Raw genomic sequence first — 25,383 nt, 5'->3', positions numbered from 1 at the left:
TTTGTTTGAAGCCACCCACCCACAGAGCTAAAATATTGGAACAGACATTATTAAATTAACTCAAAGAAAAAATATATATATATTTGGTGGCATAACCATTTACTTGCAATAACTGCATCAAGCCGGCGACCCATTGACTTCACCTGACTGTTGCATTCTTCATTTGAAATGGTTTTCCAGGCCTTTACTGCAGGATCTTTCAGTTCTTGTTTGTTTCTTGGGGTTTCTCCCTTCAGTCTCCTCTTCAGGCGGATATTGACTTCGCCAGTCAAAGGCCTTCCACCTGATGAAGTCCTTTGTTGTGTTGGCAGTGTGTTTTGGGTCATTGTCTTGTTGCATGATGAAGCTTCTCCCGATTATTTTTGGATGCATTTGTCTGTAAATTGTCCGACAAAATTGTTTTGTAGACCTCATAATTCATTCTGCTGCTACCATCATGAGTTACATCATCAATAAAGACGAGTGAGCCCGTTCCAGAAGCAGCCATGCAAGCCCAAGCCATGACGTTATGTCCACCATGCTTCACAGATGAGCTTGTGTGTTTTGGATCAGGAACAGATCCTTTCTTTTTTCCATACTTTGGCCTTTCCACCAATTTGGTAGAGGTTAATTATGGTCCATAAAACTTTGTTCAAAAACTTTTGTGGCTCATCTCTATACTTCTTTGCAAAATCCAATCTGGACTTCTGATTCTTTTTGCTGATGAGTGGTTTGCATCTTGTGGTATGACCTGTATATTTCTTCTCTCGAAGTCTACTTCGAACAGTGCATTGTGACACCTTCACCCATGCCCTGTGGAGGTTGGCAGTGATGTCACCGACTGTTGTCTTTGGGTGTTTCTTCACCGCTCTCACAATGTTTCTGTCATCAATTGCTGTTGATATCCTTGGCCAACCTGTTCCATGTCTGTTGCTCACTACACCAGTAGTTTCTTTCTATTTCATGGACATTCCAAATTGTTTTATTGCTATGCCCAATGTTTGTGCAATAGCTCTGATCAATTTTCTCTCTTCTCTCAGGTTCAAAATGGTTTGCTTTTCTCCCTTTGACAGCGCTCTGGTCTTCATGTTTGCTTAACAGCAAATGCAGTTTTCACAGGTTGAACCCAAAACCAAAAACAAGCACTAGGTTTAAGCAATCAATCTAAAAGGCAACACCTGAGCAACAAGAAACACCAATCAGTCACATGTTCCAGTACATTTGCTCACTTGAAAAGTGGGTGGCTTCAAACAAAAGATGCTCAGAGTTGTTTAATACATCTAGATGTAAATACCATGAAAGTTGGAATTCTGAACTTTTGTCTCATATTCATCTTTTGATCTGAAACCCAAATGTCTTCAGTATACAACAAAAAAAAAAAGAATCGACCGTGTCATTCCAATACATTTGGAAGGGACTGTATTACTACATTGGACATGAATGCCATTTTAAGCTTTTATTTTATAGTTGGCCACAGAGTGCGGTGCCCGACTTTAATGAAGCCTAACCATAATTTCGGCCCCTGGGGGCTGGCTGACTAGGTTGTGGGCACTGCTGTAAATAAAGCATTTTTCATATGCAGCAGAGCCTGCATTTTAAATGTAAAAAAGTTGCCAACAATCAGGCTCCTTTAATCATGGCAGCCAAAATCACGACAACAATTACAATTTGATTAATTGTTCAGCCCTCGTATACAATAAAATATGTCTACACTTTTATTCAACATGACATCAAAATCAAACTGGATCCAAGCTGGTATAAAGTTATTCAAAACAAGACGATTAAAGGGGATAATAATAATAATCCAAATTTACCCCCAAGTACAAGGGTAACCTAGCGTTGTGATATGGAAAAACAATTCATAAAGTGACAAAAACAGAAGGAGAAAATAAATAAATAAATAAATTTAAGAAAAAAAAAAGAAAGAAAAAAAATCAATATTGGGGGTTCTACTCTTCTGATAGATGCTGGATGGCTGTTCAATTTGACAGGGCGGGGACTTCGGTTAAAGAGAATATTAAAGTAGTTGTCTTTTAATGCCTGAGCCAACGAAGTCCCTAGGTATTACTACAGTTATCCCTAGAGGCGCAGGCTCGTGTGTTCCTTCATTGTACACACAATCGTGCCAGAAGATGCTGTCACCAACCTACACGCACAAATTCAAGCTGATTTTTCTTCAGAAGGGACATACATTCACCTCACTGACTAAATTACAGAAAATCAAGAATAAACAACTTACAATTAGGACTTTCTCCTGGGCTTGTACAGTTTCTTGGTCTCTGGAATGCATCAGTTGGGTCAAGTGCCTCAAGGCAAATGCTCTGGTAGGAATATCAGGGTCACACGCCTCGAGTAGCAAATCAGAAAAGGCTGTAGAGGAACGTGAAGTTTCACCTGCCACAGAGTCCCCAGAGGATGCTGGTTGTTTGATATGAGATTGTTTCAGGTTGTTGTTGACGGATAGAAGTGACGGCGGACAAGGCTGTGATTTCTTTTTTTCAATCGTGTTTCTTTTCATTGAAGGGAGACTGTCGCTCTTGGGTAACATCTCACTGTCTTTGGAGCCTGGGGAAGCACTGGTTGTGAGGTCTGGTCGGTAGGCACCGTGGGTAGCAATGACCGCTCTCAAATTGGAGGCCAGCTCCTGGACAAACAACTCTGGGTGTTGCTGAGACAGAGTCCCTAGCGGCTGGAGCAGTCGTGACATGGAGGAGTAGACCTCAGCACTGAGCTGTGGATCACACACAGAATTTGGAGGTTAGGTAAGGTCAAGGCCCCCTAATGCATATTGTAAAGAGAATATTTTAAAAAGTATTACCAACATCAGATAATCACACTACAAGTGAAACTTTTCTTGATATGCGATCAAGTGACTGGAATGGTCAAGATCTGACTCATTGAGGTAAACGCACCATTATTTGAGGAAGAGAAAACATTATGACAAACATGAACTATGTCATCACTTCCTATAATAATTACAGATACAAACATTGTATTATAAATAAATAATGATCACTCATCACTACAGTTCAATGTCATCTTGACTGTTCAGATCCAATGTGGTGGTGTGTAAAGGTAAAATCATAAGACTGTAATTGTGCAAATAATTCTTCTATAAACATTACACTGCATTAAAGCAGCCCTTTCAACAATTGATAGTCACAACCCCGGTCTGCAACAGAATGTACCGTATGTTAGACAATACAGTATTTGATTTGACTGACTATAGCACATTGTGTAATATGGAAGATAGGAGTTCTCAGAACAAAGTACCTGAGGTCCAGACAGCAGAGTTGCCACCAGGCCCATTCCCATACTCAGCGTTTGGTTGTCTATTGGGTTTCCAATAATAACACCATTTGCTTGAAACAGACCGATGCATGCCCTCTGAAACAGTGCGACTATGAAGTCTACCACCTGGAGAAAAGACATAACACAAAATTAAATCCAACATGGTCTCTCAAAAATTCATCCTCTTAGTATGGCATTGAAGTAATTATGGCAGCAATCACTGACTTATCACAGCTAAGATGTAACAAAGTATTAGAGAACCTTCAACCATTACAAAAAGATCCAGAGGTCAGCAGGCGAGAAATAAGTTTATTCAGTGATGTCATGCCAATGTATGAGTCATTTCTTAATCTGTCAGGCAATGTGTGTTAGCCCTACATTTCAAGCCAAACTAATATTTACTGTACTTATCAAATGTGTTATCTATACATTCCCTTAATCTGCTTCAACTATTTTTTTAACGGCATGACTCAACATGGCCTCCTTCCATTACCTAACTCCTAGCTCTTGCCAAATTAAGAACAAAGGCACTTTTTCCTCTGAAAGACCCCTTATATTGGTACCCTGTTTTAAGACAACAAATCTTGAACTGCTTCCTAAATTTTTGGAAAAATGTTTCTTCCAACGCAATTATAAAGTGACAGCTCACACGCACCAAGATCATATAATAATAACAGGGTCCGAAATACTAAAAATTTTTTGTATAACATTTACTGCTGCGCTAATTAATGTGCTTCCCCCTCGTCCTCCATTGGTAACAACAACACGGTGCCATGGAGGCGATGATTAGTGACTTATAATGTGTTGACAGTGGACGCAAAGACAGCCTTCACCTGTGTGTGTGTGTGTGTGGTGGGGTGGGGGTTAATAGTAGTAACGTAATAAAGTAGCGTGCACCAAGCATTCACCGGCAGTAGTAGCCGGAAAGCAGGGAGGTTGGGCGACTTTAAAATGTGGACGTGCCCTTTTTCTTTTGTTTTTACAATATTAGTGTTCATTTCAAGAAAAGTGTACTCAGTGTTACAGCCGGTATGAGTCAGCCTTCAAGCGACTTCCATAACAAAATACGGACGTTCACTAACATTTGACAGCTCTGCTTTTGACCAATCAGCAATCATCTAGCTGTTTACCTCTGCCTACCACACAGTTTTAATTTCTGTTATCAATCCACGCGCTTTTCACCGAGTTACGGGAATGAAACGGTTTAATCTTTGTTTCGAGAGCTGTTGACCGCTCAGAAAAAAGGTTTTACTGACTGCAAACTTTTAAAACATGCATCGCATATTGTAGCGACATATTTTGCATCGCATTTAGCGATGCGATACTGGATATTTTCTGACCCTGTGTCCAACAGCTATTTAATATTTAAGAGAGATCTTGCCAGGCAATGTAATGAATAAATAAGTTATGCCCCTATGTTTTGTTCAAAATTGGGACACTCCTACTTTGAGGGATACTTGTATGTATTGAAAGTTGCAACAGTTGTAGACAAGCCGAAACTATTTTTTTTACGCAAGTAAAATTTATTTTTGTGGGAGGTCATTTCATGATATGGCTCCATAATCTTGAGCCCGTGTTTGGTGTCATTTCTTTAGATTACAGAGGATTGTGGTGACATTTGACTGCAGGGTTAATCTGGAGTTTGACCAATGCAGTGAAATTGTTTAAACAAATTGGATGTAAACATTAAACAGATAAATAAAGGCTGCAGAGCAAATAAAGTATTTATACTGGAACATGAAAACCATTAAATTTAACATTTACAGTGCAAATGCAGCACAATATTTCAGCACCATCTGTTGGAATGCACATTCTTCACTAACCTGTATGTTTTTTCTCAGTATCACAGTATGTTGAAGGGACTCCACCATTATGGCCAACACTTGAAGCAAAGCCAGCGTGTGACCTTGCCGATCAGCTCGGCTCTGTTGCTGCTGCTCCACCTCCAGGAGAGTCATGGCCGATATGGCCAATTGCTGTCCATCTTCCTCCTCTTCTTCTGCTGCTACTGCCGTCCAGCTGGTTAGCTCCTGCAGAAATCCCAAAGAAACGTGAAAAATTAACTCTTTGTCAACCCTCAATGTTAATGTAAAGTTCAACATGCTGCATTTTTCTTAAGTATGACTTACTTCGTTTCTATTAGTAGAAGTAAAATACTGTCAGATATCTGTTGGTCTGTATTAATAACATTTATTCTTTAACAAGTAGCTGCAGGCCTACAATCATAAAGAAATAAAAATGTTACCCAGAAACAAATTAATTTGAGGAAGCTCACAGCGCAACTCAGAGTGTGCAGTTCATGATATGGGTGACAAAATACTGTACCCTTTTTTGAAACTTCACAGTGGGCTAACCCTTTCTCTCTGGTTCATTTTACATCAGTGACCTACATTTTATTAGCAGTAAAAACCAATGAGCTTGTGGTTGTGCGAGTACAGAATCATGACGCCTCCTATTTTGTGTGATATTGCATATTGATGCAGCACGGTGCACGACTGGTTAGCACATCCGCCTCACAGTTCTGAGGACCCGGGTTCAAATCTGGCCTCGCCTGTGTGGAGTTTGCATGTTCTCACCGTGCCCGCGTGGGTTTTCTCCGGGTACTCCGTTTCCTCCCACATCCCAAAAACATGCATGCTAGGTTAACTGAAGACTCTAAGCAGTACGGAAGATGAATGAATTAATTGCATATTGATATAGTTATAATTAATATTGCCAATAGGACTGGATTTTTGTGTTTCCCTGACAAAAGGCGTAAAAATTTACTCCGTTCATCCTTCAGTCAGAGATTGGACCAATATGAACAAATGACTAAAGCAATATTTACAATATTTTTTTACCTGAAGCAGAGCCAGGAAGAAATCTCCAGGCACATCACTGTCTTTCAATTCAGCCAACAGGTGCGTCAGACACTCCAGCCTCAACTGCTCCCTTGACAGCTTCTCATACAGAACATCATCCTCATCACTGGGAAACGCAATACAGGAGTGAAATGCAGAAAAAGACAAACCAGGGTAACTATTATTACAGAGCTCTTTTGCAAAGGCCACTCCTTGGACTGGATCCATCACCTGCAGCTATCTTTCCTGCTTAGTTGGACTCCACCATTGCTGCCAGGGGTGAAATGGAATCCTGTTGCTACATCATTCTTCTGACAATGTAAACCTGAGAGCTGCCTGAGTAGTGATAGGACTCCAGAGGTCTCAGCATGCCTCAGATACCACAGCAAAATATCCTGACATGGGGATCTGTTGAGCAGAAAGAATACAGACACATTTGTCCAATGATCCATAAAAACACCAAACCATGTAACATTGCTCTCTTCTCTTATTGGTCACTACTGGGTGCAATAATGCTAACAATACACCACTTTGTTTGTTTTACATCATTATTGCTGTGATGCTTCTTATTTTTTTTGTGTTGCTATTCTTAAAAAAATAAAATAAAGCGCGACTTAGTGTGATGCATGTAGCATTTTTTGTTGCTATTCTTTTTAAATTGGTGCAAACTTGAAAATGACAATATTTAAAACAAACAAACAAAAACAAAACAAAAACAGTAGAGTTCGAAGATTGTATTGTAATGCGACCAAACCATAGTCTTCATGGAGAGAAGCTAGCAGGCATAACAACCTTGAGAGGATTTAACCCCCAAAAAACATGGCAGACAAAAGAACAAAAAGATAACTTTCACAGTGAATGGGAGGAAGAGTTATTTTCTACCACTCTGAAAAAAATCCTGTGTGTCTCATTTGTGGAACAACTGTAGCAACGCCAAAGCAGCATAATGTGGAGAGACATCTCAGAACATCCCACACAAGCTTTCATGCGAACTACTAGGGATTTCACAATATTCACGGTATTGTGATATCCCGTAATTTAAAGTGGCTCGACGGGGATCTCGTTTTGGTTAGGAATTAAAAGAATCACTGCCTCGATGCAACGTGGCATTGAGGCAATCAGCCTGTGGCATTGCCTGGGAGTTTTGGAAGCCCAGATTTCCTTGATGCTTGCTGATAGTTCTTCTTTGTTTTTGAGTCTAGTGCCCCTCATTTTCCTCTTGATAATACCCCTTAGATTCTCAATGGGGTTTAGATCCGGCGAGTTGGCTGGCCAGTCAAGCACCGTGATGGCATGGGCATCAAACCAGGTTTTGGTGCTGGAAGATGAAATCTGCATCTCCAAACAAATCCTCAGCAGAAGGAATCATGAAGTCCTCGAAAACATTCTGGTAGACTCTTGACCTTGGATTTAAGAAAGTAGAGTTTACCAACACTTGCACTTTTCTCCGTGCACTCCGGTTTCCTCCCTCATCCCAAAGACATGCGTGGTAGGTTGATTGAAGACTCTAAAATTGTCCGTAGGTGTGAATTTGAGTGCGAATGGTTGTTTGTTTATGTGTGCCCTGCGATTGGCTGGCAAACAGTTCAGGGTGTACCCTGCCTCCTGCCCGGAGATAGGCTCCAGCACTCTCGCGACCCTAGTGAGGATAAGCGGCTCAGAAAATGGATGGATGGATGGGTCTGTATGAAACAAATTTAGAACTTCAAGACTTTTAAGACTGCACGGATTGGAGTGTATTTGAAACTTCAACTGGCAGCCTGGATGAATATCCGGACACTGTTATATCCTATATCAGTTTCTATGAAGAGGTGTGTGTACCAACAAAGACATTTTGCATTTACAATAACAACAACCTGTGGTTCACTACCAAACTTTGGTAATTAGCCAAACCTTGGTAATTAGCCTGGCCAATTTCGCCAGGCTAAAGAGGACACTTATCGAACTGGGGATAGAGCCTTGTATAATTGCGCTAGAAACCATTTGAGTAAAGAAATTAACATTGCAAAAAGAGATTATGCAGGAAAAACTAGAAAAACAGTCTACTACTAATGACTAAGTCAGTCTGGCGTGCATTACAATCGCTAACCAAATACAAGCAACCATCCGCCCAAGCAGAGAACAATAAAGGACTAGCTAACGACTTGAACACCTTCTACTGGAGATTTGAAAAGGACACTTTCACACCCCACACCCACCCAGCTGCACCACCTCTGACTCCCCCTGACATATTTTCAAACAACAAAAGATCAACAAAGCGGCCTGCCCAGACCTTGCGTCCCCATCCTGCCTCAAAGTCTGCACGGATCACCTCGCTCCACTCTTCACACAGATCTTCAATAGATCTCTGGAACTGTGTGAAGTACCATGCTGCTTCAAATGCTCCACCATCACCCCAGTCCCCAAGAAACCGGCAATATCAGGTCTGAATGACAACAGGCCTGTCACCCTGACATCTGTGGTCATGAAGTCCTTTGAACCCCTTGTGCTGGACCACCTCAAGCGTGTCACAGGTCCCCTGCTGGACCCCTGCAGTGTGCCTACCGAGCAAACAGGTTTGTGTATGGCGCAGTCAACATGGGACTGCATTTCATCCTAGAACACCTCAACGGTGCAGGGACCTCCGAGAGGATCCCGTTTGTGGACTTCAGCTCTGCGTTCAACACCATCATCCCGAACTCCTCTCCTCCAAGCTCCTCCAGCTCAGCATCTCGCCTGCCATCTGTCAGTGGATTTACAGCTTCCTGACGGGCAGGACGCAGCAGGTGAGGCTGGGTGACACCACCTCATCAACACGCACCACCAGCACCAGGGCGCCCCAAGGATGTGTCCTCTCGCCGCTGCTTTTCTCTCTCTACACGAACGACTGCAACGCACCTAGCTGTCAAACTCCTGACGTTTGCTGACGACGCCACATTCATCTGCCTCATCAAAGACGGGGACGAGTCTGCATATCGACAGGAAGTAGAGCGGCTGCAGCTGTGGTGCGGCCAACACAACCTGGAGCTGAACACGCTCAGGACTGGAGAAATGAGCGTGGACTTCAGGAGGCATCCTTCACCACAGCTGCTCCTCACGCTGTCCAACTGCCCCATGTCAACCGTCAAGACCTTCAAGTTCCTGGGAATTACAGTCTTTCAGGCCCTAAAGTGGGAGACAATAAGCGTTGCTAGGATTTACAATATTAGTGCCTAACATTTTCGGGAAACTACTAGTTTCACACAAAATCCCAATTTGGTTCTCTCTCTCTCTCGTCCAGACTGAACAGACTTTAGTCCAGCAACACGGTGTTCCATTTCCCTTTTCGTACACCAATTTTTCTTTCTTACACCATTATTTGTGTTTCCTTGTTGTATTTAGACCCCTCTCTGTGTTTACCTATAGATCCCTCGTAGATTTAATTAAATATTCTATAAAATTCCACTCTTGGTTGTGTTTTGTGTGTTTTGAGTTTGAGTAAGCCTAGAACTCGTATTTCATAAAATGTAGCAACCTTTAGATTATGAGACTGATAAAAGGTTTGTCGTCGCTTTCTCCTAAATTTTTTAAAAAGTGACGTGGTGTCCTTTACGAGACATAATAGCTTGATTGATAACTCTAAGCGTCAAATCACGCTAAACCGGAAGCAATGCAGGCATTGCTGCTTCGACAAATTTATTTCTTAAATAAATTACGTTATCCAAAACGCCACTATATGCTACACACGACACCCATCTGGTCTCTAAACCGATAAGAGATAGTGAAAGGCGCTACGGGACCCTCAAAGGGAGCCCACCCTCCCTCTGATTGGCCGTGTGTGTGCCTGTGTGCTTTTCAAATGCGGGCACAAGTGTACTCAAAGCCAAGTTTTCTGATGGCAAGTCAGCAGCTGCACAGTTACAGAAAGTTTAGCAGTATAAATGGAATAGGTTCCAAAGACTAATGCACCGTGACGATGTGGGAACAATTTGGATTCAAGCCAGATACACGTGGCAAACACCAAGAAGATGGTATGTCAAATTTTTACGAAGTCACAACAAAGACAACACAAAACCTCAAAGTGACAAAATAAATTTTAAACACAACCTTCCCACCCAATTTCTTCAGCCGGTAACTGTCAGCTTGCAATTATGGAATTGCAAGCTGTCCTGTCAGCTTGCAATTATGGAAAAAATGTAAATACAGTACAAACTTGACAGCGTATATGTTGCACGTATGCTCACATTATATACAGTACAGCATACTCACTATTGTAAGAGATGAACATGTTGACAAAGAAGCATTTGAAGAAAGGCTGCAGACTTAAAAATTAGTACAAATCTTGAGTAAAAATAGGTTGCTTTGCTCGACTTATTCTGTAATTAATGTTGCTCAACTTGGCACTTTTTCTTAACTGGAAACTTGATTGGCAGTATATTTATTGCCTGTTAACGCATTAATGTGTGTAGTCTGTTAATTTGTGCCAATTTTTGCCAAATCATCAATAGTTGTTCACGTGCAATTTTTTTTAACAGAGCCTGAGTGTTGGATTTATAATTTTATATTTATCTATTTTATTTATTGTTCTACATTACAATGTTCAATATATTCTTCGAGTAAATTTTTCTTAAAAAGGATGTACTTGCAATATTATATGGTCTAATATCACTGATACCTATAAAACTCTGTGCTTGAAATATTTCACTTTGTATAATAAATACAATTACAATGACTTTCCCTCGATATTATAATTTTTAGCACACACACACATATATATATATATATATATATATATATATATATATATATATATATATATATATATATATATATATATATATCCATTTTCTGAGCCGCTTCTCCTCACTAGGGTCACGGGCGTGCTGGAGCCTATCCCAGCTATCATCGGGGAGGAGGCGGGGTACACCCTGAACTGGTTGCCAGCCAATCGCAGGGCACATATAAACAAACAACCATTCGCACTCACATTCATACCTATGGGCAATTTAGAGTTGTCAATTAACCTACCATGCATGTTTTTGGGATGTGGGAGGAAACTGGAGTGCCCGGAGAAAACCCAAGCAGGCACGGGGAGAACATGCAAACTCCACACAGGCAGGGCCGGGGATTGAACCCTGATCCGAAGAACTATGAGGCAGACGCTCTAACCAGTCGGTCATTGTGCCCTACCCACACACCCACACACGCGCCAAATGTATTCACTCACCTGGTCACTGATGGTGTAGTGTTACACTCGCCTGACTTTGGTGCGGGCAGCGTGGGTTCAGTTCCCAGTCAGTGACTGTGTGAATGTGGGTGCAAATGGTTGTCCGTTTCTATATGTGCCCGCGACTGACTGGCAACCAGTTCAAGGTGTAGTCCGCCTTTCACCCGAAGTCAGCTGCGATACGCTCCAGCGCCCCGTGACCATAACCAGGATAAGCGGCGTTGAAAATGGATGGATGGATTCATTCACCTGCATTGACTCACATATTAATTTAAGTGGAAACCCATTACTAATCCAGAGTGCTCAATATGACGTCGGTCCACCCTTTGCATCTATGAGAACTTACCTCTTCTGGGAAGGCTGTCCACAAGATTTAGGAGTGTGTTTTTTGACCATTCTTCTAAAAGCGCATTTGTGAGGTCACACACTGATGTTACACGAGAAGGGCTGGCTCTCAGTCTCCGCTCTAATTCATCCCAAGCGTGTTCAATCGGTTTGAGGTCAGGACTGAGGCCAGTGAAATTCATCCACAGCAGACTCTATAATCAATGTCTTTATGGACCTTGCTTTGTGCACTGGTGCAGTCATGTTGGAAGAGGAAGGGGCCAACTCCAAACTGTTCCCACAAAGTTAGGCGCATGGAATTGTCCACAATCTCTTGGTATGCTGAAGCATTCAGAGTTCCTTTCACTGGAAATACGAAGCTAAGCCCAGCTGCTGAAAAACAACCCCACACCATAATCGCCCCTCCACCAAACTTTACACTTGGCACAATGCAATCAGACAAGTACCATTCTCCTGGTGACCGCCAAACACAGACGTGTCCATCAGATTGCCAGATGGAGAAGTGTGACTCGTCACTTCAGAGAACGCATCTCTACTGCTCTACAGTAAAGTTTGGAGGTCTGTAGCGATTAACTCGGCAGAAAGTTGGCAACCTCTTTGCACTATGCGCCTCAGCAGCTGCTGACCCCGCTCCATCAGTTTACATGGTCTAATTAGGGTTGGCATCGTTTGAATTTGAGCAATTCCGGTCCCGATTCCGGTTCCAGGACAAGTAATTAAAGTCTATTGTGTTTCTATCGAACTTATTAGTGAATGAACACCATATCACATGCATGTTATTCAACTGGTGTATGGAGTTGCTGAGCCGGCACATCGAGGAAGGCTCAGCCACCCCCGACCCACCCACAAGAGGGGGACGCCACCGACCACCCAGGACACAGGGAGGTCCCGAGTCTGACCAAACCGCCCTGACCAGTCCCAGGAGGTGGACAGATATTTTTTCTTAGCAACCCGCAGCATAGACTAAAAAAGACTCCTTTGCACAATATAATCTTATTCTAAGTGTTGCGCTGAGGCGACTGTTCATTTATTTTAACAAAGGCACACCTTTGTTCGCCACCGCCGTTGGGCACCAGCAGGTCTTCGTGCGCGTTCGTACTCGTTGGTTTTCGTCACTTTCTTCTTTGGGGTCGGCGGACTGTAGACATCGAAACTGGAAACCGAAATTTTTTAATTTCAACGATTCCGGGAGAACCGGAACGTTACTCACGGTTCCAATCGGTTCTCAATTCTTGATGCCCAACCCAAGGCCTAATACTTTGTGGCTGAGTTGCTGTCCTTCCCAAATGCTTCCACGTTCTCGTAATACAGCTGACAGTCGACTAGAATATTTAGGAACGAGGAAATTTCATGACTGGACTAGTTGCACAGGTGGCATCCTATCACAGTTGCACGATGGAATTCACTGATAGTAAATAGTTGACTCAGAGGCTTTGTACATGCCTGTACTGTACTGTACATGCCACGGGCACTCATACAAGATGTGTGATTGGTTCCCGGCGCGACATCGACCAATGAGAGCACGAGTGGATTTATCCCGTAAGCTGATTGGCTGTGCATCATCGCAGCCTCACCCAGCATCTTCCCTTGTTGTGTCTCACCAGTCTCGTCCACAGCTGTTGACTGTTTCGCATACTGTATCTTAGTGTTGAGTTTGTGATAACTTTTTTTGTTTAAGCAATAACTTTTTTGGATTAGTTAAGCCCTTACAATGCTGCCTCAGCGCTGTGCCCCTGCGTAAGCTTCCTCCGGGGTGCCCGAGAGGAAGAAGATGATGATGACCATCAGCCAAAAAGTGAAACTTTTAAATATGATCAAAGAGTACAGAAGTTATGCATCTGTGGCACGCTTTTATGGCGTGAATGAATCTACAGTGCGGTACATTAAGAGCAAAACTGCTTCAATAAGGAAGCGAAACGTGTGGTAACTCCGCGTAATAAGAGACGGGGTTATGTCCTTGTAGAGGGGAATTTTGAAGCAAAAGAAAAAACAAAGACAACAACTACCCATCACCATGTTTTTCTCCAAGGTAAAATCGCAGCTAAACCATCAGCGCCTCCAGCAGAAGAGTCTCCGAGTGAACCTAAAGCCTCTCTGAGTCAAGTGAGAGCCTCTCGTCCGCCACCAACGCAAGCCTCTTCGCCTCTCTCAGAAGGCAATGTTGATGAATGTTAATGACTGTATAAGGTTTTATAATTAAAGATTTAAGTAAATATGTGTACTGTTGTAAGCTTTGTCTCAAATATTTAAAGTATAAATACTCTTTACGTATTTTAAACATTCCGGTAGCCACATACACATACGAAAATTCCTATTGGGGGGGACGTGGGGTAAATGCTACTTCGCGGTTTTTCACCTTTCGCGGGGGGGTTCTGGTCCCCATTAACCGCGAAAAACGAGGGATCACTGTAATATCTCAAGCGTTTGTATACGTTTGTGTCATACCACACAGAGAATTAGGCCACAAACTGTGTTGTGCCCCTAAACTGGGATTAAGAGAGTTTGGTGCCTTGCTTAAGTTCCCCTCAACATTCGACAGGATGTAGACCAGCATTTGTCCAACAACTAGCTTGCAATTTATTTTATCCGGAGCTGGACTTGAATTGTGACATTCCAGTTCAAAGCCCAAGTTCTTACTGCGCAGTGACTGTTGAAAAGACTTTGAAAAAAACACTGCATATACAGCCATGACAATCCCGATAAGACAAAAACAATTACCGTAGGTTGGCGAAATTCTGCTTGGTGAAACAGAAGAGTGTGAAGACAACTGGAAGAACTTCTTCTAAAGCTCTGAGAAGAGGAGCTGATGGGCTGTTGCCCACAACCCAGATCTGACCACAAGAAAACCAATGAAAAACAAAACAAAACAGTGAGATGCATGACATTTGAGTTTGTAGAGAATGTTCAACTCTACCAATTTATAAATATTCTTTACGTTTTCCCCTTTATATTAAAGGGGTCCTCGGTTCACGACAGTCTTGACCACCGTCCAGTGTCTGAAATTCAATTTCTGACTCACTGGCGAAAGTGGCTGGTTGATGAAAAAAAGAAATAAAAATACATCAACAAAGCATATTTTTGACCGGGCCAAAATATTAAATCATTTTAAACACATTAAGTCTATAATATGGTATTATAAAATAGAAAATTTCACAAACAGCTAACATTTGATTAAGAACTGATCAAGATAGAGGCTAATGATACTACTTTCTCTCACAACACAATAACTGTTTAAATTTTTTTGTCAATTTTTTTTTTTTTTTTTTTTTTTTTTTGGGAGGGGGTAACCAACCCCAAAAACGCTTATTTAGGGGGGCTTAAGAAAGCGTATGTAACGACTGCCACTGGCTTTCACACAATCCATGAAGTCTGGCTCTTGCTCCTGACACAGTCCTTGCGCCACAGCATTACAGCCTCAGTGGAATTATACTCCCCGATTGCATAACTCATGCTGGAGCCTATCCCAGCTATCATCAGGCAGGAGGCGGGGTACACCCTGAAATGGTTGCCAGCCAATCGCAGGGCACATACAAACAAACAACCATTCACACTCACAATCATATTCAACCTATATTTAATTGAATACACTACAAAGACAAGATATTTAATCTTCAAACTGATGAACTTGATTGTTTTTAGCAAATAATCATTAATGTAGAATTTTATGGCTGCAACACGTTCCAAAAAAGCTGGGACAAGTGGCAAAAAATACAGAAAGTTGAGGAATGCTCATCAAACACCTGTTTGGAACATCCCACAGGTGAACAGGCTAATTCGGAACAGGTAGGTGCCATGATTGGGTATAAAAGGAGCTTCCATGAATTGCTCAGTCATTCACAAGCAAAGTTGAGGCGAGGTTCACCTCTATGTGAACAAGTGCGTGAGAAAATAGTCGAACAGTTTAAGGACAATGTTCCTCAAAGTACAATTGCAAGGAATTTAGGGATTTCATCATCTACGGTCCATAATATCATCAAAAGGTTCAGAGAATCTGGAGAAATCACTGCATGTAAGCGGCAAGCCCGAAAACCAACATTGAATGCCCGTGACCCTCAATCCCTCAGGCGGCACTGCATCAAAAACCGACATCAATGTGTAAAGGATATCACCACATGGGCTCAGGAACACTTCAGAAAACCAATGTCAGTAAATACAGTTTGGCGCTACATCCGTAAGTGCAACTTGAAACTCTACTATGCAAAGCAAAAGCCATTTATCAACAACACCCAGAAACGCCGCCGGCTTCTCTGGGCCCGAGCTCATCTAAGATGGACTGATGCAAAGTGGAAAAGTGTTCTGTGGTCTGACGAGTCCACATTTCAAATTGTTTTTGGAAATTGTGGACGTCGTGTCCTCCGGGCCAAAGACGAAAAGAACCATCCGGACCTTTATGGACGCAAAGTTCAGAAGCCAGCATCTGTGACTGGTATGGGGCTGTGTTAGTGTCAATGGCATGGGTAACTTACACATCTGTGAAGGCACCATTAAAGCTGAAAGGTACATGCAGGTTTTGGAGAAACATATGCTGCCATCCAAGCAACAGCTTTTTCATGGACACCCCTGCTTATTTCAGCAAGACAATGGCAAACCACATTCTGTAACAACAGCGTGGCTCCGTAGTAAAAGAGTGTGGGTACTAGACTGGCCTGCCTGCAGTCCAGACCTGTCTCCCATTGAAAATGTGTGGCGCATTATGAAGCGTAAAATATGACAATGGAGACCCCGGACTGCTGAAGCTGTACATCAAGCAAGAATTGGAAAGAATTCCACCTCCAAAGCTTCAACAATTAATGTCCTCAGTTCCCAAACGTTTATTGAATGTTAAAAAGGTAAAAGAAAAGGTGATGTAAAACAGTGGTAAACATTGTCCCAACTTTTTTGTGTTACAGACATAAAATATGTGTTGCAGCCATAAAAGTGGAAAAGTGTTAAAATATATATATATAAATAATAAATACAATTCTAAGTTAATGATTATTTGCTAAAAACAATAAAGTTCATCAGTTTGAATATTAAATATCTTGTCTTTGTACTGTATTCAATTAAATATAGGTCGAACATGATTTGCAAATCATTGTATTCTGTTTTTATTTATGTTTAACACAACGTCCCAACTTCATTGGAATTGGGGTTGTACATGCAGACAACAGAGGAACATGAAGGAGAACTCAACCAAAATGAAGACTAAAAAACGTGAATAATATGGTCAAAACATTTACTCGCCATGTGGCTGGCCCTGTGAGATGTACACGCCAGACGGAAAATTTACTCGCATTTGGCGCCTGGAGAGTGTTAATTTCAGAACCTGCCTGTAGCGTTTCATGGTTATGAACCACGCACAATGAACTAGTTTGCACAACGTGCAAGTCTACCACAGGGCAAAAGTTACAGAACTGTTCTCTGTTTTGCTCCGGTTCTATTATTTTATATTTATTGCCTGAGAGTGTTTTTCCACTTACGTACAAATTTGGGTTTTGTCAGTGTTGCAGCAATGAAAGTCCATCATAAACCGAGGACCTCCTGTACTTTCAAAAAACTTTTCTTGGTCATATGAGCAGACCATTTTGGAGGATGTCACCTTGTTGATGTCCTCCACACATTGCGTCATCTCCCATTCCTCTACAGCAACTTGGCAGTGAACATCATCTGGAAAACACATACAGCACTTCATTTATTGGCATTTTACCTCTTGAAACAACCAATGAACTATATTCTCATAAATAAAGTTCATTTGCTCATGCTATCACACATATCTGGTTTATTCCTTGTGTTTACTACATGAATGAACTAGACACCATTATTGCATAGTTTCGCCACTTTGTTTACAATCATCAAACAAATGTTAATATCAGACAAATATAAACCAAGGGAACTTAAAATGTTGTTTTTAAACAGTGATTTCATTTATTATGAAAAAAACTGTTCAAAATTTACCTGGCCCTGTGTGAAAAATAAATGGACCCCTAAACCTGATAACTGCTTGGACCATCCTCAGCAGCAAAAACTGAAATCAAGCGTTTTCTGCAACCCCAATTCCAATTAAGTTGGGACGTTGCGTTAAACATAAATAAAAACAGAATACAATGATTTGCAAATCATGTTCAACCTATATTTAATTGAATGCACTACAAAGACAAGATATTGAATGTTCAAACTGATAAACTTTGTTGATTTTAGCAAATAATCATTACCTTCGAATTTTATGGCTGCAACACATTCCGTGTGGAATTGAGGTTGTATAACTGGCAAACTGCACTTAAGGTTCCTAAGAGCACAGTGGCCTCCATAATTCTTAAATGGAAGACGTTTGGGACGACCAGAACCCTTCCTAGAGCTGGCAGTCTGGCCAAACTGAGCAATCGGGAGAGAAGAGCCTTGGTGAGAGAGGTAAAGAAGAACCCAAAGATCACTGTGGCTGAGATCGGAGAAGGTTCCAGAAAGTTAACCATTAGAGCAGCCCTCTACCAGTTGGGGCTTTATGGCAGTGTGCCTGACAGAAGCCTCTCCTCAGTGCAGGACACAAGTAAACCCACATGGAGTTTGCTTTAAAAAAAATTTTTTTTTTTAATAAAAATTAAAAAACACCCGAAGGACCCCAAGATGGGGAGAAATAAGATTCACTGGTCTGATGAGACCAAGATATAACTTTTTGGCCTTAGGTCTAAGCAGGATGTGTGGAGAAAACCAGGCACTGCTCATCACCTGTTCAATACTGTATCAACAGTGAACCATGATGGTGGCAGCATGATGCTGTGGGGTTGGTTTTCAGATGCAAGGACAGGACGACTGGTTGCAATCGAAGATGAATGCGGCGAAGTACAGGGATATCCTGGACTTAAACCTTCTCCAGAGTGCTCAGGACCTCAGACTGGGCCGAAGCTTCACCTTCCAACAAGACAATGACCCTAAGCACACAGCTAAAATAACGAAGGAGTGGCTTTAGAACAACTCCGTGACTGTTCTTGAATGGCCCAGCCAGAGCCCTGACTTAAACCCAATTGAGCATCTCTGGAGAGACCTGAAAATGGCTGTCCACCAATGTTCACCATCCAACCTGACAAAACTGGGAAAGATATGCAAGGAGGAATGACAGAGGATCCCCAAATTCAAGTGTGAAAAACTTGTTGCATCATTCCCAAAAAGACTCATGGCTGTATGAGCTCAAAAGGGTGCTTTGACTAAATACTGAGCAAAGGGTCTGCATACTTATGGCTGTATGATATTTCAGTTTTTCTTTTTTAATAAATCTGCGAAAATTTCAAAAAATCTGTTTTTTCTGTAAATATGGGGTGCTGTCGACGGCACGGTGACCGACTGGTTAGAGCATCAGCCTCACAGTTCTGAGGACCCGGGTTCAATCCCCGGCCCCGCCTGCGTGGAGTTTGCATGTTCTCCCAGTGCCTGCGTGGGTTTTCTCCGGGCACTCCGGTTTCCTCCCACATCCCAAAAACATGCATTAATTGGAGAGACTCTAAATTGCCCGTAGGTGTGACTGTGAGTGCGAATGGTTGTTTGTTTCTATGTGCCCTGCGATTGGCTGGCAACCAGTTCAGGGTGTACCCCGCCTCCTGCCCGGTGATAGCTGAGATAGGCTCCAGCACGCCCGCGACCCTAGTGAGGAGAAGCGGCTCAGAAAATGGATGGATGGATGGATGGGGTGCTGTGTGTACATGAGGAAGAAAATTAACTTAAAGGATTTTAGCAAATGGTTGCAATATAACAAAGAGTAAAAACTTTAAGGTGGTCTAAATACTTTCTGTACCCACTGTATTTTGGCCCACTTTTCCTTGCAAAATTGAATTCAGCAAAAATGGAGGGTTTTCGAGCGTGAACGGCCTTTTTGAGGTCATGCCTCTGCATTTCAATTGGATACAAGTTTGGACTTTCAATAGGCCACTTCAAAACCTTCATTTTGTTTTTTTAAGCCATTAAGATGCTGACATGCTAGTGTGTTTTGGATCGTTATCCTGCTGCAGAACCCAAGTGCGCTTCAGCTTGAGGTCACAAACTGATGGCTGAACTTTCTCCTTCAGGATTTTCTGTTAAAGAGCAGAATTCATGGGTCCATCAATCACAGCAAGTTTTACATCAAGTTTTCCAGGTCCTAAAGGAGCAAAGCAGGCCAAGACCATCGCACTACCACCACCATGTTTGACTGGTATTATGTTCTTTTTCTGAAATGCTGTGCGACATTTACGCCAGATGTAACGAGACAAACACTTTCACAGGTTAACTTTCATCTCGTCAGTCCATATGTTCTCCCAAAAGTCAGGAATCATTCAGATGTTGTTTTTTTTTTGGTGCAACAGTAAGACAACCTTTTATGTTCTTTATGGTCAGCAGTGGTTTTCACTTTGGAATTCTGCCATGAATGCCATTTTTGCCAAGTCTCTTCCTTAGTGTTGTGTCATGAAAACTAACCCTGCAGTTTTTTTAAAAGTTGTCCTGAGTTCCTTAATGGCCTCCTGGATGAGTCATTGCTGTTCTCCTGGGGTAATCTTTGGAGGCCGCCCACTCCTAGAAAGGTGCACCACTGTTCTGTTTTCTCCATGTGAGGATAATGGCTCTCCCTATGGTTCGCTGGAATCCTAAAGCTTTAGAAGTGGCTTTTATAACCCTTTCCAGACTGATAGATGTCAATTACTTTATTTCTCAACTGTTCTGGAATTTCTTGAGACCGTTGAAGCTTTTTTTTAGATCTTTTGTCCAACTTTATTTTGTCAGGGACAGATACTTCTTCAAATTCTTGATTGAACAGGCCTGGAGGTAATCATGCTTGGGTGTGATCAGTGAAAACTAACCAAAAATTATGAGTAGCCACAATTAATTAATGATTTAACTTGAGGGGGGTGGGGGGTGGGAATTACTTTTTCACACAGGGCCGGGTAACTGAATAGTTTTTTTCGGGAAATCAATGAAATGAAAATCACCATTTAAAAACAGCAATTTAAGTGCACTTGGGTTATATTTGTCTGATATTTACATTTGCTTTATGATCTTATACAATAAAGTGGGGAAACTATGCAGTGAGAAGGGGGCCAATATTATTTTTGATGGCATTGTAGACAAACAACCACTTACACTCACAACTATGGGCACTACACAGTCTTCAATTCACCTGTCATGCATGTGTTTGGAATGTGCGCATTCGGGAGAACAGGCAAACTCTACACAGGAGGGCCTGGGCAGAGATAGCAACACACAACCTCTCAAGTGTGAGGCAGATGTCATTACCTCTATAGCACCATGCCACGTCATTAGATGTTTGCATACTAAATGTATCATTTTTAAAGAAAAACAGGTGTTGTAGGGCTGATCTAACATGGCTGGCCTCAGGGAGGTTCATAATGTCAATATGAAAATGGCCAAAATAGCCCTTAAAATAAAAATAAATAAATAAATAAATAAATAATTTTAAAAATAAATAAAAACGCCTGACTTAGTTGTTTTAAGACTTATAAATCAGTACATGTTATCACAGAATATGCCATAATCCAGTGTACTGAAAGATGTCAATGTTGTATCTAATGACTCTACAGTGAACATAAAACCTATTGCATACAGATATGTAGTGACGGTGACTAACCAGTAGCAGTGATGCAACGGTATAGAGGATCCAAAAGAGGAACCAGCAAGTAGGGCTGAGCAAAACTGGTCTTCTCTTGCACCAAGTAGAGAGTTGCCCAAGTAGCCACACATTGAAACTGTTGGGCTGTAAGCTTGTCTTTGAGGTGCAGGAGCTCAAGGATCTACACCAACATAAACCAATCAAATTCATGCATTTACCGTTGATGAGATAATTAATGAAACGATGACAACAGACAAATTAAATAACCCCAAATGATGTAAACTGTGAATATCCAATTTAGCTTGATTGGTGTGTTCTACGATGGTTCTAAATGAGAAATCTTTGAGTCCCATAATTACAGCTTTGTGTGCGTGCACACTGACCTGAAAACAGACTTGTTTATAGTAAGTTTCGGCTGATGCAGACTGCTGGGGGCATGCTGTGAGAATCTTGGCTATACTGTCACATTTCTTCCAGTCTGACTCGCCCCCTAAGGGACAGGAGCAGTACCACAGGTAAGAAGTGAGACAAGACATTTGTGTTTGGCATTTCGCTCGCTCACCTGTTCCTCCCTCCAGGATGGCTCTGACTACAGCCTGGACTCCGTTAGGCTGCATCAGACGCTCAGACAGCAACTGACCACACAGGCGCCTCAGCCAACCAGGAGCTGTCCTGCTTCTAGAACCACTGGAGCTTCCTATTGGACCACTCTTGAGGAAGGGACATTAAGAAAGAATATTCATCTTATTTCCCACGACTGTATTTGGATCTCATTGGTTATGTTTGTATTTTTCTACCCCATATCTTTCTATTTATTTAATTCACCCATTTTCTATGCCACTTATCATCATTAGGGTCACGGGTGAGCTGGAGCCTATCCCAGCTGACTTCAGGCTAGAGCAGGATACACCCTGGACTGATCGCCGGTACATATACACAAACAACCAGACACATATTCACACGTTAGGACAATTTAGTATTTCGACCCAGAGAAAACGCACGCAAGCACACCAAGAACATGCAAACAAAATCCACATAAAAACACGGCTTTGAACCCCTAACCTCAGAACTGTGAGGCGGATGTGCTAATCACTCGTCAAATGTTTATTTCATTCAACAATCATTCTATAAGAACATTTGGACGAAGTCTTTGTGGTAATGACCCATCACTAAGACACAGACAAACCTGTTTGGCTCCACCTTGTAAAATAAGGAGCTCCTTGATAACGACTGGCTGATACACTTTTACCAGAAGACTTTGGAGAGCCTCCTGAATGTTTCTCCGTTCCTCTTCACTGAGCACCTACAAAGAAAAAAAAACATATTTCAGCCTGGATCAGAGTTTTGACAAAATCGGCAAAAATTGCATACTTAAAATATACACCCACCGGACACATCATTTGCACAATCTAATGAGATCTAATACTAGAGCCGTATAAAAAAATGCTGCTTATACAAATGTAATATTGTTCAGTTTTGACTGGCATCAAAGGCGTGAATTGAGCTCAATCAATTGAGAGCACAAACAAGTCAATATGAGGATGCGCTACCTGAACATCCTTTGTGCTGCTTGCCTTGGACTGCTGCGGCTGATAGCCAAGCTGACAGAGTGCCGCCATCACATCTCCCAGGTGCCGGGTGAATACCAGTGTGGCGAGAGATGACAGTTCAGCAAAGTGCAACAATGTAGTCGTCGTTGTCAAGAGATGGTGTGGTGCCACAACAGCTGTTTGACCACATACGATTTCTTCCACCATTGTGCCAAATGCAGACCTGTGACCCAGTGTCACACCCACTCCTGGAGCCAAGTAAGGACAGAGCCCTAGAGAAACCACAAACTGAAGGGCTGCCCCAACTGTTTTCTGTTGAGTGAAACTGAGGACATCTGGGGGTAAGGAGGGAGCCATCTCTGGGGTGTGTAATTTGGCAGAGGGAGCGGATGTCTGTCTGAAACGCTTGAGTTCAGCAGAAAGGTGGCGTGCTAAGCTGAGCAGCAGAAGGAGACACTCCTGGACAAAGCCCCACGTCACATCCTCCGTATCATTTAACAACCAGGTTGCACCAGCCATCACGTCTTCCCTCAGCCTCCTCGCCTCCTGCAGGCTGTAGTCACTGTTCAGCCGCTGCAGGAGAACATCTCTGTTCGCCTGCAGTGCTGATAGAAGGGCCTCCTCCTTTGAGATTTGAGCATTACACCCAGACACTCCTGCAGTCAAAACGACACGATTATCACCATTACACATAACAATATGTACCGTGCTGCCAAGTAACTTGAGTGAATTAACTAAATCATACTTTATTATGTGATTGAAATAAATGCCTGGTTCTTAAAAAATAAATACAAATAAAACGTTACAAATCCTACAAACCAAAATTCCAATTAAACTGGGGCGTTGTGGGGAAAAAACGTAAATAAGAACAGACTATATATGATTTGCAAAAGAAACAAACAAACCCTGAACCCTGGTCCTCAGAACTGTGAGGCTGCCGCTCTAAACGACACTGTGAGTACAAACTTGAAAAACACTACTTAAAACACATTACAGTTGAGATTATACAAATAAAACGAATGAACGTGTCGCCACTTGAGGTGTTTCCCCCAGTTAGACAAATGCCACATAGGGATTATTCCAGTTCCGTGACAATTTCAGAATGGTATAAATTGTTAACCACGTACCGCCAAGAGGTTTCGTCAGTACATTCAAAGCCGCGATTATTGCCGCAGTCATCTTGTCATCGAATACAACGTAAACTTGTGCACGAGTCCTTATTTTACAGCTGTATTCTTTAATCGCGAGCCAACTCGCTAAAAACACGTTAAATGGCGCTGAAATTATACGTCACGGTTTGTAGCAAGGTTGCATTTAGGTACTGTAGGAAAAATACCAGGGTAAACTCTATAGCAATAAGGGTGGCGATGATGAACACTGACAATTATCTAGGAGCTTGTAACCTTCCTTACAAACATCCTCCTCCATTCTCTCTCTTGTGTGTGTTTGTTTGTTTGTGTGTGAATGGATGAGCGAGAGGAATTACGTCTGTGACAAGCAGTGTAGGGAAAGTTCATTTTCTACGCGTAGTTGAAAGTCCAGTACACCGTTCCAAAAATGAACTTGTTCAGTTCATAATTCACCTTCAACAATATATTAAAACCTTATAAAATCACTCGGGGTGGGCGATATGTTCGTGTGAATATTTTTAGACTCATGTCCGCCAATACAAAGACAACGAAAGAACACATTCCTAGTGTCACCGAACGCACCTTGCGCACACAGGCTGCTGCGACGTGCCTGCCGAATGTAAACACGAATGGCGGTTGCCAAATACAGCGTTTATCCGCCGACACATGAAGGCTCGTATATAGTGTGTTCAGACGGGTTTTGTCCGGGAAGTCCCTAGCACAACCTGGCACACTTGAATGAAAAAACTCTCGTTTGAAAACCGTGCTTTGACAGCAGAATGAGCGCGTTCTCAATTACGTACATCAGACAGAAATGAGCTATATGGACCTGGGTTCAAATGCGGCCTGTTTTAATGTTGTCTGCGATTGCTCGGGGTGGGCGTAGCGATCTAAATATCGATACTATCGATACCAAGCGTGAGTGTTGGCATCGGATCGATACTGCAGTTTGTCTTCTGTCGTCCAGCAGTTTACTCGAATTTCCACTGGAAAATTAATGAGTCAACATTTCCATGTCTGAGTAAGATTGCAAAGAAACGGCTGAGACTAATCAGAATCAGAATCATCTTTATTTTGCCAAGTATGTCCAAAAAAAAAAAAAAAACACACAAGGAATTTGTCTCCGGAAAGGATTTTCTTTAAGGTGGGACAGTTAGGAACTCAGAGAAGAAGTGCAATAAAAGGGAAGAATGTAAAAATCTTACTGTTCCTGAACAAAAAAATATAAATCTGTTGTCAATATGGGAACAGAGCCAAAAGGGCACCTCAAGGGATTCTTCCTTGGAGGGCTTTGTGAGCAGAGAGCTAAAGGTTAAGAATGAGAGCCAATTGTAGTTTACACTTTATTTGCACTACTGACTTTATTTTTCACAATATCGTGCAATGGAAGGTATTTTTGTTGTTGTGATGTTGACATTGTTATATTTATATTTTTATTACATTGCTTCTTTTTTTTTGCTATTTTGCGCTAGTGACTTTTTTTCTGAAACAATTG

At 42.0% G+C, this 25,383-nt stretch overlaps 1 protein-coding gene across 1 annotated transcript in view; it reads right to left on the bottom strand.

The window, feature by feature from the left end:
• The window catches only part of tango6 (transport and golgi organization 6 homolog (Drosophila)), a 42,183-nt gene extending 17,889 nt beyond the window's left edge, over positions 1-24,294 (bottom strand). The window contains exons 1-13 of the mRNA XM_061677399.1: positions 23,886-24,294; positions 22,759-23,414; positions 22,395-22,511; positions 21,771-21,918; positions 21,592-21,698; positions 21,227-21,389; positions 17,219-17,286; positions 14,359-14,471; positions 6,342-6,518; positions 6,111-6,237; positions 5,094-5,300; positions 3,253-3,396; positions 2,219-2,710 (exon numbers count right to left, since the gene is read on the bottom strand). Coding sequence (XP_061533383.1) covers positions 2,219-2,710; positions 3,253-3,396; positions 5,094-5,300; positions 6,111-6,237; positions 6,342-6,518; positions 14,359-14,471; positions 17,219-17,286; positions 21,227-21,389; positions 21,592-21,698; positions 21,771-21,918; positions 22,395-22,511; positions 22,759-23,414; positions 23,886-23,937 — 2,571 coding nt within the window. The 5' untranslated portion in view covers positions 23,938-24,294. The remainder of the gene's footprint in view (positions 1-2,218; positions 2,711-3,252; positions 3,397-5,093; positions 5,301-6,110; positions 6,238-6,341; positions 6,519-14,358; positions 14,472-17,218; positions 17,287-21,226; positions 21,390-21,591; positions 21,699-21,770; positions 21,919-22,394; positions 22,512-22,758; positions 23,415-23,885) is intronic.
• Positions 24,295-25,383: the final 1,089 nt, after the last annotated feature.

This window comes from Phycodurus eques, chromosome 5 (genome assembly GCF_024500275.1).
Source record: "Phycodurus eques isolate BA_2022a chromosome 5, UOR_Pequ_1.1, whole genome shotgun sequence".
Taxonomy (NCBI): Eukaryota; Metazoa; Chordata; class Actinopteri; order Syngnathiformes; family Syngnathidae; genus Phycodurus; species Phycodurus eques.
This window is presented reverse-complemented; position numbering and strand designations above follow the sequence as displayed.